At 37.1% G+C, this 14,409-nt stretch overlaps 1 protein-coding gene across 1 annotated transcript; it reads right to left on the bottom strand.

Annotated features, from left to right (window-relative positions):
• Positions 1-3,029: 3,029 nt before the first annotated feature.
• Positions 3,030-4,007, bottom strand: LOC108695729 (olfactory receptor 8H1). Its single transcript, XM_018224701.2, has one exon. The coding sequence runs from the start codon at positions 3,963-3,965 to the stop codon at positions 3,030-3,032; it is 936 nt and encodes a 311-aa protein (XP_018080190.1). The 5' UTR covers positions 3,966-4,007.
• Positions 4,008-14,409: the final 10,402 nt, after the last annotated feature.

Raw genomic sequence — 14,409 nt, 5'->3', positions numbered from 1 at the left:
AGAAACTCATAAACAGTCAAACATACAATCGTATACAGTATGTTGCACTCCTGGTCAGTGTATTGGTACAATCCAAATTATTTTTACTGTCAGGAGTGTAATCTCCTGCAGCTATTTGGCAAATATTCATTTATTTAAGTTAACTGTGCTACACATACATATTTTGTACATTGAAAAAAGACCTAGCGATGAAATGATATTGCTAATGAAGAAAATAATTTGAATACTGTTGCATTATTTTATGTAAATTTTGAATAATGATAATTTTTCAAACTTTCCTTGCTATCTGTATAAGCAAATTATAGAAGAAACATATCAATTGTGTATAAATTAGTACATGCATTGAAATTTGATAAATTCGCGTTTGTTGTTCGACAATCCAAAAAAGTTACACGACAATCCCGAATTTATCGGGTTTGACACCAAAAATGCTCACATTTTCCGTGATATCGCAAAAAGCTGGAATTCTTTGGATTATTGTACGAAACCCAGCGCAAACCATAATATCCTCAAATTTGAAATGGGACAGCTGCCATTGACTTCTACAGGACCTCAACAGGTTTGAGATGGAGTATTTTTGGATTTGGACTTTTAGCAGCTTCGGGGTATAATAAATCTCAAATAATTTGAGGGGTTTTTTTCTAAGAATTCGAGTTTTCCCCTTTGAAAGCCTGAACAGAAAAATTTGAGTTTAGTAAATAACCCCCTTTATATTTGAAATTATAATTTGAATTTTGTGAGTTTAAGTGCAAAAGAAAAGTGAAATCACAGCAAAAATGTAAAATCAAATGTTAATAAATCAGCCTCTAAGGGGCAGATTTTTGTCTAAATTTACTCACTTTCCTTTTCTGTGGTTACCACAAAATACTGATAAATCTGCCCCTTAAATGCCTATTTATAAAAATTCAGATATGTTTAATGTCAGAGTTCTTTTCTATTGAATAAACATGATTTTTTTTTAAAAAAAGTATGTTTGCTTTTTTATTAAAAAAATCTGAATATTAAAAATCTTTTTGAATAAAATTGTGAAAAGTAATTTGAATATCTCAGATTCATACTCTTATATTGGTATCATTTTCAGTGGGTTGATGACATGAAATCCTTGAACTGAAAAAAAACCAAAACCTTTAACTTTGCCTTTGTCATATACCACTCCCACTTACTTCTACATGAACTTGGCCGCTTTTAGATGCCAAGAAATGTTGCACATAATATTTTTGAAAGCATAATTCAAATTCATGAATTTTAGGAAATATGTTTCGAATCAAAGCAATAATTTTAATTGGAGCATTGGTAAATCACCCCCCCCTAATGTTGGGTTCAAACCAAATAGGACAGCCACTATTCAACATGGTCTTCTATGGTTATAGCAAGTTATAATTTCAATTATGACTTGACCAAGGCTAGTAGTACCATAAACTGAAAGTTTAATAAACATGTAGGGGCACATTTACTATAAGTCGAATATCGAGGGTTAATTAACCCTCGATATTGGACCGTCAAAGTAAAATCCTTCAACTTCGAATATCAAAGTCGAAGGATTTACCACATTTCCTTCGATCGAACGATTTTCCTTCGATCAAAAAAAGCTAGGAAAGCCTATGGGGACCTTCCCCATAGGCTAACATTGGTGCTCGGTAGGTTTTAGGTGGCGACGTAGGTGGTCAAAGTTTTTTCGACTATCGTATGGTCGAATAGTCTAACGATTTTTAGTTCAAATGGTTCGATTCGAAGTCGTAGTCGATGGTCGAAGTAGCCAAAAAAATACTTCGAAATTCTAAGTATTTTTTATTCTAATCCTTCACTCGAGCTAAGTAAATGTGCCCCTAATAGTTTTTAAAAGTTCCTACACCAATTAACACATTTTTGACAATGCATGCCCTAGACTAAGGATATGTATGAAAACCATTTTATTCTACAGAGCTTATCTGTTATATGTATTAATTTATTTATCTAAACCATATTAATGTTTCTGTGGCAAACACAAAGGAACAGCCAGGGGTCAACAAAGGCTTTTTCCCAGGAACTGTAGTAAACAAAGCAAAATTGGCACCAAAATAGCATCAACATGTGTGGGAACATCAGTGAGCATTCAAGTGCATCAAAATGTGAGCAGCAGTGCACATGTGTACATACAGTAGAGTTGCATGGACTGGTGTGCAGAGATGTACAAGAGCATGCCAGTCTACACTTGGGTAAAGGACTCCCTCTAATTTGCTTAGCAGAGGCTCAGACTGATCACTAGATAACCTGATCATATCTCTCACTCCTGGAGTGAGCTGTAAAAGAGAATAACCTAACAACTAACTAAGCCTATGTCTGCCTAGTCTCCAAGTTACTTCCACCAATATGTCTGGGGGAAATCCAGGAGGAAAGAAAGATCAAGCATGTTGCTTCTCCTTTTATACAAAAGAACAGTGACGCCTCCTGGCCAGTTATTAAAATGCCAGGAAAATACTTAGGGGCCGATTTACTAACTTCGAGTGAAGGATTCGAAGTAAAAAAACTTCGAATTTCGAAATGTTTTTTGGTCTACTTCGACCATTGAATGGGCTACTACGACCTTCGACTACGACTATGACTTCGAATCGAACTATTCGAACTAAAAATCGTTCGACCATTCGATAGTTGAAGTACTGTCTCTTTAGGAAAAAACTTCGACCCCCCCTAGTTCGCCATCTAAAAGCTACCGAACTCAATGTTAGCCTATGGGGAAGGTCCCCATAGGCTTGGCTAACTTTTTTTGATCGAAGGATATTCCTTCAATCGTTGGATTAAAATCCTTCGAATCGTTCGATCGCACTATTTGATCTAAAATCCTTCAACTTCGATATTCGAAGTCGAAGGATTTTAATTCCCAGTCGAATATCGAGGGTTAATTAACCCTCGATATTCGACCCTTTGTGAATCGGCCCCTTAAACACAGGAAAAGGAGACAGCTTTCCATCTATAACTAAGGATACACTGTCTTCAATTTAGGAGACTGGCTGAATAAAGTGTAAATAATTTAGCAGTCCCCTATATTGGCATTAACAAATCGCAAATTTCATTTTCATCTTATTTAAAGAAGACTGAAATTCTCTGTTTTTCAGTGTGTAAATGAGAGGATTTAGCACAGGACCCAGGACAATGTACAGCAGTGAAAAATACTTGTCCCTTTCCAGAGAATAAGCTTTTGTGGGTCTCATATACAAGCAAATAACTGTAACATAAAGAGTTATCACACAGGTCAGGTGAGAAGCACAGGTAGAAAAGGCTTTTTGTTGCCCCTCTGAGGATTGGATTTTCCAGATAGCAGAGATGATAAATATATATGAGATCAGAATGAGAAGGAAGGAATTTAAAAAAAGCAATGTCCCTACAATGTAAATGAAAAGTTCCATGCTAAAGGTGCTGCTACAGGAAAGTTTTAGCAACGGTGTGATATCACAGAAAAAATGGTTAATAAGATGGGAAGCACAATATGACAGATTCGATAAAAGAACAACATGGCCAATAGTGTTAGTAAAACCAACAGTGAATGCGGCAGTTATAAGCCAAACACAATGTTTCCTGCTCATTCGGGCAATGTAATGAAGGGGATCACAGATGGCAACATAACGATCATATGCCATGGCCGTCAGGAGAAAGTATTCACTGCCAGCCAAGGATGTAAAAACATACATTTGAGTCATACACCCCAAGAATGAAATGTCATTTTGTTGTGTGAGAAGAATATGTAGCAAATTAGGTAAAATATTTGAGGTGGAAGAAATGTCTATGATTGAAAGGTTCTGCAAGAATAAGTACATGGGAGTGTGTAAGTGAGGACTCCATGAAATGACTAAGAATATGATGAGATTTCCCAGCAGAATGATGAAGTAGATTCCAAGGATTAGCACAAAAAGAGAGATTTCAAGCTCTGGAGTATCAGAAAACCCTTGGATAATAAATCCTGAAACATTTTCTTGATTCCCTAAGGCCATTTTTCAAAAGAATTCAAAATGTTTTTGAATGTTCCAATGAAAGCAAATCAAAATAGAAATATATCAAATATGTGCAGCCTACCAAAGTATATTGCTTGATATACAGTAGTCGTTATATGATTGTGGTGACACCCCAAAGGTTCCCAGTAAATACCAACACAAGCCGAAGGTGAACCCAGATTTATTGCACAGGAACTGGGCTGAAATTAACTGGTAATTAAATGCAGAAATATAAATGGTCAAAAATAACATCTTTGAAATTGAAACTGTTAAATCCACACTAGTATTTGATTTTAACAATAAAGGTAACTAAGCATCTGACATACTATATAATATATAGATATTTGGGAGCTCACCTAAGGACCTAAAAGCCGGCAACGATGTGGCCTTTAAACAAAGTTCACTCCCAGGATTGCTGAGTTTTGTATAATAGATTTAAATGTGTACTGTCACTTTAAATGTCATTAGTGAATACAAAAAGTGGTTTTATTGGCTTGTTGTAGACTTTAAATTATGGCAATGTTTTGGGCCACACAGGGCCCTTTATCAAGTAATTTTTGGGTACTTCGACCATTGAATAGGCCAAAATTCGATTTGAATTGAAAAAACTTTGAATATTCGACCATTCAAAAATCGAAGTACTGTCTCTTTAAAAAACTTTGATTTCGACACTTCGCCACCTTAAACCTGCGAATTGCTATGTTAGCTTATGGGGACCTCCTACAACCTATAGCCAGTATTTGGCTAAGTTTTTAGAAGACAAAGTTTTTTTTTTTGAAAATCGTTCGATCGATCGAACGCTTTGAATTCGATCGGAAACAGCTAAATTCACTCCAAAAAAAAAACTTTGACTATCGAATTTCTACAATTTGATGGTCAGATTTCGAAGTTTTACCACTTCAAAATTCGACCCTTAGTAAATGTGCCCCTTGGTGTCAATATTTAGGGTGTTTTCCATTTGTATGTAAGAAATTGGTGAGATAAATGCAACCAATTACAATATTTTTAGGCAATTTTTTGAAATGTCATAAAAAAAATCTTTTTTGCCATCAGGAAAGCACCACATGTGGAGTGTAACACCTACAGAAGGGTGTCGATAGGGTTACATTAATTAAGCTGTTTGCTGAAGATTCTGTACTATCATCAGTCCACCATTTACTTTGCTCGAGTGAAGGAATAGGATAAAAAAAACTTCGAATTTCGAATGTTTTTTTGGCTACTTCGACCATCGAATTGGCTACTTCGAGCTTCGACTACAACTTCGAATCGAACGATTCAAACTAAAAATCGTTCGAATATTCGACCATTCGATAATCGAAGTACTGTCTCTTTAAAAAAAACTTCGACCCCCTTCTTCGCCACCTTCCCAGCAATTTTTTGGTCGAAGAAAAATCGTTCGATCGATGGATTAATATCCTTCGAACCGAAAGATTCGAAGGATTTAATCGTTCGATCGAATGATTTTCCGCTCGATCGTTCGATCAAACTATTTGCGGTAAATCCTTCGAAGGATTTACATTCGGCAATCGAATATCGAGGGTGTACTATTTCACAGTGTATAAGTGACTATGGCCTCTTGTAAGTTGGACTGGACGTGTACTAGAACTGTATATTGCCCCTGCTATGTGCCATCTGTATAAGATTTCTCCTCTTCAAAGGCTCAAACTTTAGAATGTTTTTCTCTCCACAATCATTGACACCTTTTCACAGTTCCATGAAATAGCAATCAAAGGGGTGTCACTTTATTTGACCCTGTTTAATTTTTAAAAAACAGGTTTCTTATCCATGATCTGCAATGTACAATTGGTGGGGTTGAGACCCAAATCCACTGAAATCTTAGTTTAAATCATCTTAAAAAATGAGCAAATATTCTGTATCTCCAGCCGTTGGCTCTTTAATCTTTGGATCTTGAATCCCTAACAAAACTTGGATTAAGAAGGAGAAAATGAGAAAGATATTGTTGCTTTTACTCAGTTCCACAGTTAAGAAAGAACATTGGGCTTTTAAAAAAACGTTATATCCATCATCCAGGCATCAGATTTTGTCATTAATTTTAGTTTATTAATGGTTAAATATCCTTTACCCTTTGATTTGCCGTGAAACAATAATTTCATTTTTTCTCCCTTTGATTATTTTGATTTCAAGATAATTTTATAACTAGATCTAACTTTTACTTAAGACTTGATAACTAGTTATTATGCTAGTTACCATTAATGGCCACAAAAATATATTCCATAGAACTGTTTTGTGTGTATATGCACATATATACCATATATACACACACATCTAGCTAGCTAGTTTTTTTGTTGTTGCTGATGAGCTGTCATTTTATTTTCATTGTTAGAAATTCTATTATGTCAATGCAAAATATGACTTTTTTTAAGGTTATCCTGCAATTTTTAAACACTTACCGTAAATACTCGAGTATAAGCCAAGTTTTTCAGGCCCCAAAATATGCTGAAAAACTCTACCTCGGCTTATATTCGGGTCAAGTGCAAAATAGTCGCCGGCGTCTAAGAATAGTCGCCGGCGCCAAAGAATAGTCTCCTAGAATATTCGTGTCCAAGAATGGTCGCTGGCATCCAAAAACGAGACACCGGCACCTCCAATGGGAGCAGAAACCCTCAATTTTTTGATTGAAACTTACCAGAAGCTGCTGCATTTCTCACCCTAGGCTTACACTCGAGTCAATAAGCTTTCCCAGTTTTTGGAGGTAAAATTAGGTACCTCGACTTATACTCGGGACGGCTTATACTCGAGTATATACGGTAAGTAATTCTGCACAGAATAGTCACACAAATCTATTTTTTTAATTTTAAAGAATAGAAATCATGTAGAAATCATCCTGTATGAACCCACACTGCTCTCCATTACGCATCTAAATTCTAACCTTATGGTTCTCCTAGTAATCCCAGGTGCCTTTTACCATGAACATTAATCAGCTATTTCTTGTCTTTGCTCAGTTGAAGAAGCAGAAGGTTCTTCCATGTAGTGGTACAGAGTCTCTTTAACAACCCAGTTTATATAACCAGTGTGACAAAGGGAGGTAATCATTGTGTACTCTCTAAAGAATTCCCTTTGTCACACTGGTGCTGTATGAAAATTAACAAGTGGAGTATCCTTAAATAAATAATAGATGAATATCATTGCAAGTAAAATGCTTTGGACAAAAAATATTTCTGTAAATGCAACAGGTTCTTAAAAATGTATTATAATACTTAGCTACAAAATATTCTTCCCCATGACTGAGTGTGTAAAATTGATCATTCCTATTATATTATCCATCTCAGAATCATGTATAATCATGAATAATGCAACCAACTCCAAAATTTGAATTTGAACCTTAGAGGCATATTTATCCTGGGTTGAATGTCGAATTGAAAAAACTTCAAAATTCAAAAAGACCAACCGAAATGAAGTTAAGGTCCGAAGTAATAGCGAATTCGATTTGAATTTTTTTCCCAAAAAGTCCACCAATTGACTTCAAATAGGTTCCAGAAGGTCCCCCTTAGGCTAAAACAGCAATTCAGCAGGTTTTAGATGGCGAATGGTCAAAGGCGAATTTTTCAAGAGACAGTACATGATAAATTTCGATATTCGAATTTCGAATCGAATTTGGACTATTCCCTAGTCGAAGTACACAAAAAATAGTCCGAAATTCGATTTTTTTTTCATTCGAAAATTCACTTCGACGTTTGATAAATCTGCCTCTTAGTCTCAACACTTTGGGGTCTATTTACTAGCAATCTAAGTTCTATTTTGGCTCTAAAAATTTGTGCTTTTTCTGTATTTCTTAAAAACTTTAGATCTATTAAGTGTAAAAACTACACATACATGGGTATTTATTAAAACCTGTTTTTTTTTAATCTATTTATTTTTTTAAATTGCCCAAACTCTCAACCATGAATGGCCTTAATTTACTAAAAAATCCATACAAAAAAAGCATGTGTGGGAAAAGTGGCAACAAGATAGGATTTTTTCCCACTAGTAATTGTCCAAAAAACTTGAATTGTTTGAGTTTTTAGACAAATTCGTATTTTTCTGCACACCGTTCACCTTTTTTATATGTACTTTTCAAATTTGTATCTATTAATAAATTTCGTGATATTCGTGGTTTTAGAGAAAAATAGATGAGTCATGGTTTCAAGACCTTTGAAACTAACATTGATAAATAAGCCTCTTTATTTATGAAGCCACAAATTTTCTGGTAAAATTGTAGGCGCAGATTTATCAAGGGTCGAATAGTAAATTTGAATTTGAATTTTAGAGTGTCATAATGCACACATTAAAATTTGAATCCCCCTATTCAAATGTAAATTTGAATGTGACATTTATCACCCATGGAAACAGTCCTAATTTGAATATTTGCCACCTAAAACCTGCCAAGTTCATGTACAAGTCAATGGCAAAGACCCATTGAGCCATTTGGAGATGTTAATAGCCTTCCTGACCCATTGAGCCATTTGGAGATGTTAATAGCCTTCCTGACATTCAATATTTTTTTTGGGTGAAAAGCTAGTTTCAATTTAATACGAATCAAATACGATTTGAATTTTTTGGTCAGAACCATTCAATTGAATATTAGCCATTCAAATATTTTCTTAAATAACCTCCCAGTCGAGTGTATTTGAATTAAAAAAAAATCACATGAATTCAAAATTCGGCCTTTGATAAATGGGCCTCCCAAGGGGGGGGGAATCACAATTTTATTATAGTCAAAAAATGCAAAATATTGAAATCCAAAAATACTCCAGCTAAAAACTGTCGAAATCATGTAATAGTCAATGGCAGGACCCTTAAACAATTGGAACATGTGTTTTGCCTTAATGATTGTTGAAAGTTTTGGCTGTATGCCACTGGTTTTCATTCAATAATAATGAAATTAATAAATACATTCAAGATAAATTCAAGTTTTTCATTCTGCAATCTGAACAATTCGAGTTTTTTTTGTGTGTCAGTTTGAAATAGTCGTACGATTCGGATTGTCACACAATTTGTTGAGACTTTTCCCACATGGACAGTTTTCAATCAGAAATGTTCATAAATTAAGACAGATTGTGGATTGAAATTTGGTTGAATTTTTTCATTAGAATAATGGTGACATTTTAGTTTTAATATATAGCCCCCTAATAGTAAGTTTTACTTTCTCATCATCTGATGGTGGATCCCTTACTTCTACTTTGTGACTTGTATAAGGTTTTCACATGATCTGGCTATGGAAATAAATTAGAAATAATGATTAAATAAAACATTTATGAATGTTGCTTAGCATACAGCATGTGTGTCCTTAGTTTAAGGATAAACACATACCATGTAGCACATTTTATTACCTAATTTGGATACATAATAATTTGATTGATGAAAGAAATAATATAAAAGTATAATATGCAATAATAAGAGATACATGTTTTAAAAAGAGAAAGCATATTTTAATATATGGGAAGTTAATCGTGCTTCGGCAAATTATCATTATCAAATATATAAAATATAATCAAATATATGATCAAATGATCAAGGGGCCGATTCACTCAGCTCGAGTGAAGGATTCGAATGAAAAATACTTCGAATTTCGAAGTATTTTTTGGGTACTTCGACCATCGAATGGGCTACTTCGACCTTCGACTACGACCCTCGACTCGATTAGAACGATTCGAAGTAAAAATCGTTCGACTATTCGACCATTCGATAGTCGAAGTACTTTCCCTTTAAAAAAAACTTCGACCCCCTACTTCGGCAGCTAAAAGCTACCGAAGTCAATGTTAGCCTATGGGGAAGGTCCCCATAGGCTTGCCTGTGATTTTTTGATCGAAGGATTTTCCTTCGATCGTTGGATTAAAATCCTTCGAATCGTTCGATTCGAAGGATTTAATCGTTCGATCGAACGAAAAATCCTTCGATCGTTCGATCGCAGGATTTGCGCTAAATCCTTCGACTTCGATATTCGAAGTCGAAGGATTTCAATTCGAGGGTCGAATTTCGAAGTATTTTTTACTTCGAAATTCGACCCTTAGTGAATCGGCCCCCAAATGTCAGGTTCATATATTCTCTTATATTCTCACTAGTTTACCCATATATCCACTAAGATAGGATTCTCCACTAGGGATATATTATTCTCACCCACAATGAGTAAAGCTCCCCATAGACGCGACGATTCTTCTTGCCGAACGACCGATTTTAAGGAAGTCCGAACAATCCTTCGAAATTATCGTGCGGTTAGTGGGATTCGAACGATCGTACATCTTACGATTTTTCGGCCGACATCTGTCAGAAAATTGATCGGCCAGGTCAAAAAATCTTTATCGGTCCCAGTGCAATGTATCTATGTTTGCAGGGCCAAGCAGGCAGCTCCCCTTTGTTTTCCTGGCAAATTGGTCATTTTAGTTGATGGCCAATTCGTACGATCGTTCCGAGAAAATCGTGGTCTCACCATGAGGATCGGATCTTTTCAAAATCTCAACATCTATGGCCAGCTTAAGTCTGTCTTGGATTTGAATAAACACCTACTCAAATAGAGCCTAGGCCTATTTGGGACTTTTTTTGAAACAATCCCTATCTACTCTATTGCGCTTCGCCAGGTCTGAGGTGGCGAAGGAAGTCTGGCGTAAAAGGTAGCGTTCAGTACACTGCGCAAGTTAGTGAATTTGCGTAGTTTCGTCGCTAGCGAAAATTCGTCTGGCGTATGGTTGCGAAGTAACACTAGCGAAACTACACCAGCGTTCATTAGTGAATTTGCGCAGTATCGAAAATGCCAAACGCTAGCGAAAAAACGCTAGCGTTCGGCGCTTCGCGCCTTAGTGAATTTGCCCCACTGTCTCAGTACAATAGCCAATAAGGTGCTTCTACTGTGTCAGCACAGTGGCCAGAATGGTATCGGTGCTGTGGGAACATTTCTGAAACTATATGTGACTTTCTTGGCCTTGTTCTAGGAATACTAGTAACATGAGACAACAGATGTATTCCTTGGTTTCTAAATATTCTACAACCCCAATAACAAAACAGCCTTTAACCTTGAGCTTCTTCTACAACATTGGAGCTCTGTACTAGTTCTATAATCTTTGCTCTTGATAACAACCAATTTATGACTTAAATCTAAAACCCTCATGCATACACAGAGGGTGGCACAAAGAGCTGGTGAATGTGGGAATGGAGAATCTGCTGCTGAGATGCTAATTGCAAAGAAAATTTGCGGAGGATTTAATATGCTTTTTTCCACAGTGCAACTTTTGAATACTGCCAAAATGTCCTAATTTCTACTTGTGGAGGTCTATTTATCAGCAGTCTCGTGTTAGTGGTTTTAGAGCTTTTTGAACCCATGACTTTCTTTAAAACTCTGAGGGCAGATTTACATATGGTCGAATATCGAGGGTTAATTAACCCTCGATATTCGACTGCCGAATGTAAATCCTTCGACTTCGAATATCGAAGTCGAAGGATTTACCGCAAATAGTACGATCGAACGAAAAATCGTTCAATCGAGCGATTAAATCCTTCCAATCATTTCATTCCAAGGATTTTAATCCATCGATCGAACGATTTTTCTTCGACCAAAAAATTGCTAGGAAGCCTATGGGGACCTTCCCTATAAGCTAACATAGCACCTCGGTAGGTTTTAGGTGGTGAAGTAGGGGGGTCGAAGTTTTTTTTAAAGAGACAGTACTTTGATTATCGAATGGTCGAATAGTCGAACGATTTTTAGTTTGAATCGTTCGATTCGAAGTCGAAGTAGCCAAAAAAACATTGAAATTCAAAGTTTTTTTTCTTCTATTCCTTCACTCGAGCAAAGTAAATGGGCCCCCGAATGTCATGAAATTTATGAAAAGATCAAATTGAAAAAAAGCAAGAATGGGAAAAATTTTGAAAACTGCAACTTTTTCGACTTGTCGCACAATAACCACGACTCTTTCATAGTGTCACACAAAAGCCATCTTCAAAAACATCCAAAAACCTCAAATTAAAAAAAGATCTTCTAGTTGTAAAGGACATCTGCCATTGACTTCTACATGATTTCAACAGGCTTTATGTTAGAAAAATCTGCCAATGACCATTCAGGGTTCAGAGGAATGTGATAAGTTTTATACTCGCTGCGAGGGGACAAGCAATACAGAAGTAAGCTGCAGGTTGACCAGCTAATACAGAAAGTAGCTGGCTTTTATAGATACTGTAAAATGTTACAATCTTTCTGCAGCTGATCTGGCCCCACGTTCATGTCATTTATTCAGGGGACAGTTAGCTGTGTACAAATGCACTGTTTCAAATTATCACAAAGACTTGTTATTGTTAAAGAAGCTACAATTATCACAAGGACATGTTATTGGTAAAAGAAGCTACATTTCACATATCATGCGTTTCAAGTATTAACTCAAGAATTTCCTTACATTTCCACCCTTTTTATACTTGTAAATGCATTATGTGTGACAGAAAAACATCAGTGATCAGGACTAGCATAGCTTTTCATCCTTCGTGTCATATATCTGTGTTATAATTATCCACATAGTCATAAGAGCAGAGTGAAGCTGCAGTATACATGGTTTTAGTAAAAGTAGTATCGATAAGATGTTGCAATAAGCCACGAATACAAGGGATGCAACAGCACCCACAGGTTACCAAAATAGCTGCAAGTATGGCAGTTGAAATTAACATGCTGGATACAAGTCCACTCCATTTCCCGAACCAAGTCTGAAGAAAGTCGGTGAAAGGGTTGGATATCCCAGAGTTTTCCGCCAGTTCATTAGATAACATAGCCAGTCCTTCCAAGACCTTAGTGATACTCCCATCAGGAGCCGTGTTATTTGGGATGAAGGTGCAACACATATCACCGAAGATTTTGCACATGCCACCTCTCTCGGCAAGAAGCATGTCCAAGGCTAAACGATCTTGCCAGGCAACCGAGGTGGCTTCCAGTTGACTTGCTAAACCTTTGAATCCATCATGGGTAAAGTTGACAAATCTCTGTTGGTTGTAGTAGATGTAGTTGATCCAATCGACGTTCTTGTTTATAGTTGCCCACCAGGCAAGGAAGGATTCAAAACCAGCAGTGATTTGGTTTCTGGCCTTATATTCATCTGGGACTCCTCGGGGTACTCCTATATCATCAATGTATACATGATTGTCGAAAGACCCTTTGGGTCGGACTTCTCTTTTGGAGTGGTGAATCTTTTCCAATCTTGGTACCTGCGGAATAGAGGTTACGGGAAAAGCATAGAAAGGCAATATCAGTTGTACTAAACAGCAGCTCCCACTCCAGAGACTTGGAAGTAAGGGACGCAATTTCATGTCTCCACATAACCACCATATATCTGCCCGCACACTACGGTGGCCCTGGAACCATCGTTTCTTAAATGTGGTGTTGTTCTGTTTCAGAACTATATTTCGGGCACAAAAGAAAGCTGGCAGTGCCAGTAATTTCTGACCATGCCCTTGACAATGGAAACAGGTATAATTACCTGCGTATACTGTAATGGCAGGTGGCAAATCTTTCAAAGGGCTAGAAGGGTAGAGAAGGGACAAGGTGGTACAGTTTGCAGGTTGTTTTTCAGTATATAACTTAAGCACACACTGCAACCCTTCTAGGTCATTATCAGGGTTCAGCGGGAATGGCACTGTGCCAAGGGCTGGTCGTGCTTTGGCACAAGCGAAGCAGTTATCTTTCCCTGCCCGGGTGGCCGTGTATGTGACCCACTTTAACCACTCGTTCCCCTCGGGAACACCTGTCTCTATTTCAAAAGTTTTTTCAAGGGTGAGATTCGGTAAGTAAGTCACCCTCCCTTCCGAGCCTGGGCTCAGAATATCGGGGATAGACATGTTTTCTTTAAGAAATGGGTTTGTTGGCTTTATGGCCTCTGCCCTATCTATGGTTACATTAATTAATCCCATGGGGTCTGTTCCTGTGATGGTAATCCCGAGACCAAAAAGGTTTTGGTCTCTGGGATGTGCATTTTTAATGGTTAGGAGCAGTGGGTTACATGACTTGATCGTGCAGTAAGCAGATGGGGCTTTCTTTATTATGGAAATCCGCTGCTGCATGAATTTCTTTAAGTCTCCTACCCATGGTGCTATCTCCCACCCTTGGGGATCTGTACTCCACCAGATTGTGGACCAATCTGGGCAGGGCTTTAGTCCAGGGTTGGGGTGTGCAATAATGCACATATACTTATTTTCCCAGGAAAAGGATCTAGCGGCCTCTAAGGAATCACACCGAATTACGTCACAGGCATCAAATTCAACTGTGGTAGTGGTTCCTTCGATAATGGTAATGTCTAAAGGTTTGCTCCACGGTGGATATGAATAATCCTTGGGAGGTAGTCCCCAATCCTGTCTGCCTGTTGTACCTACACTCTGGGGAGTCCTATTTCTTGGGAATGAGGGATGCTCCCCAACAGGTGTATTATTGTGGTTGGTGGCATTATGTTATAAGGGGAAGAAAAGCCAAGGGAATAAGATGAAA

The sequence above is a fragment of the Xenopus laevis genome, chromosome 7L (genome assembly GCF_017654675.1).
Source record: "Xenopus laevis strain J_2021 chromosome 7L, Xenopus_laevis_v10.1, whole genome shotgun sequence".
Taxonomy (NCBI): domain Eukaryota; kingdom Metazoa; phylum Chordata; class Amphibia; order Anura; family Pipidae; genus Xenopus; species Xenopus laevis.
This window is presented reverse-complemented; position numbering and strand designations above follow the sequence as displayed.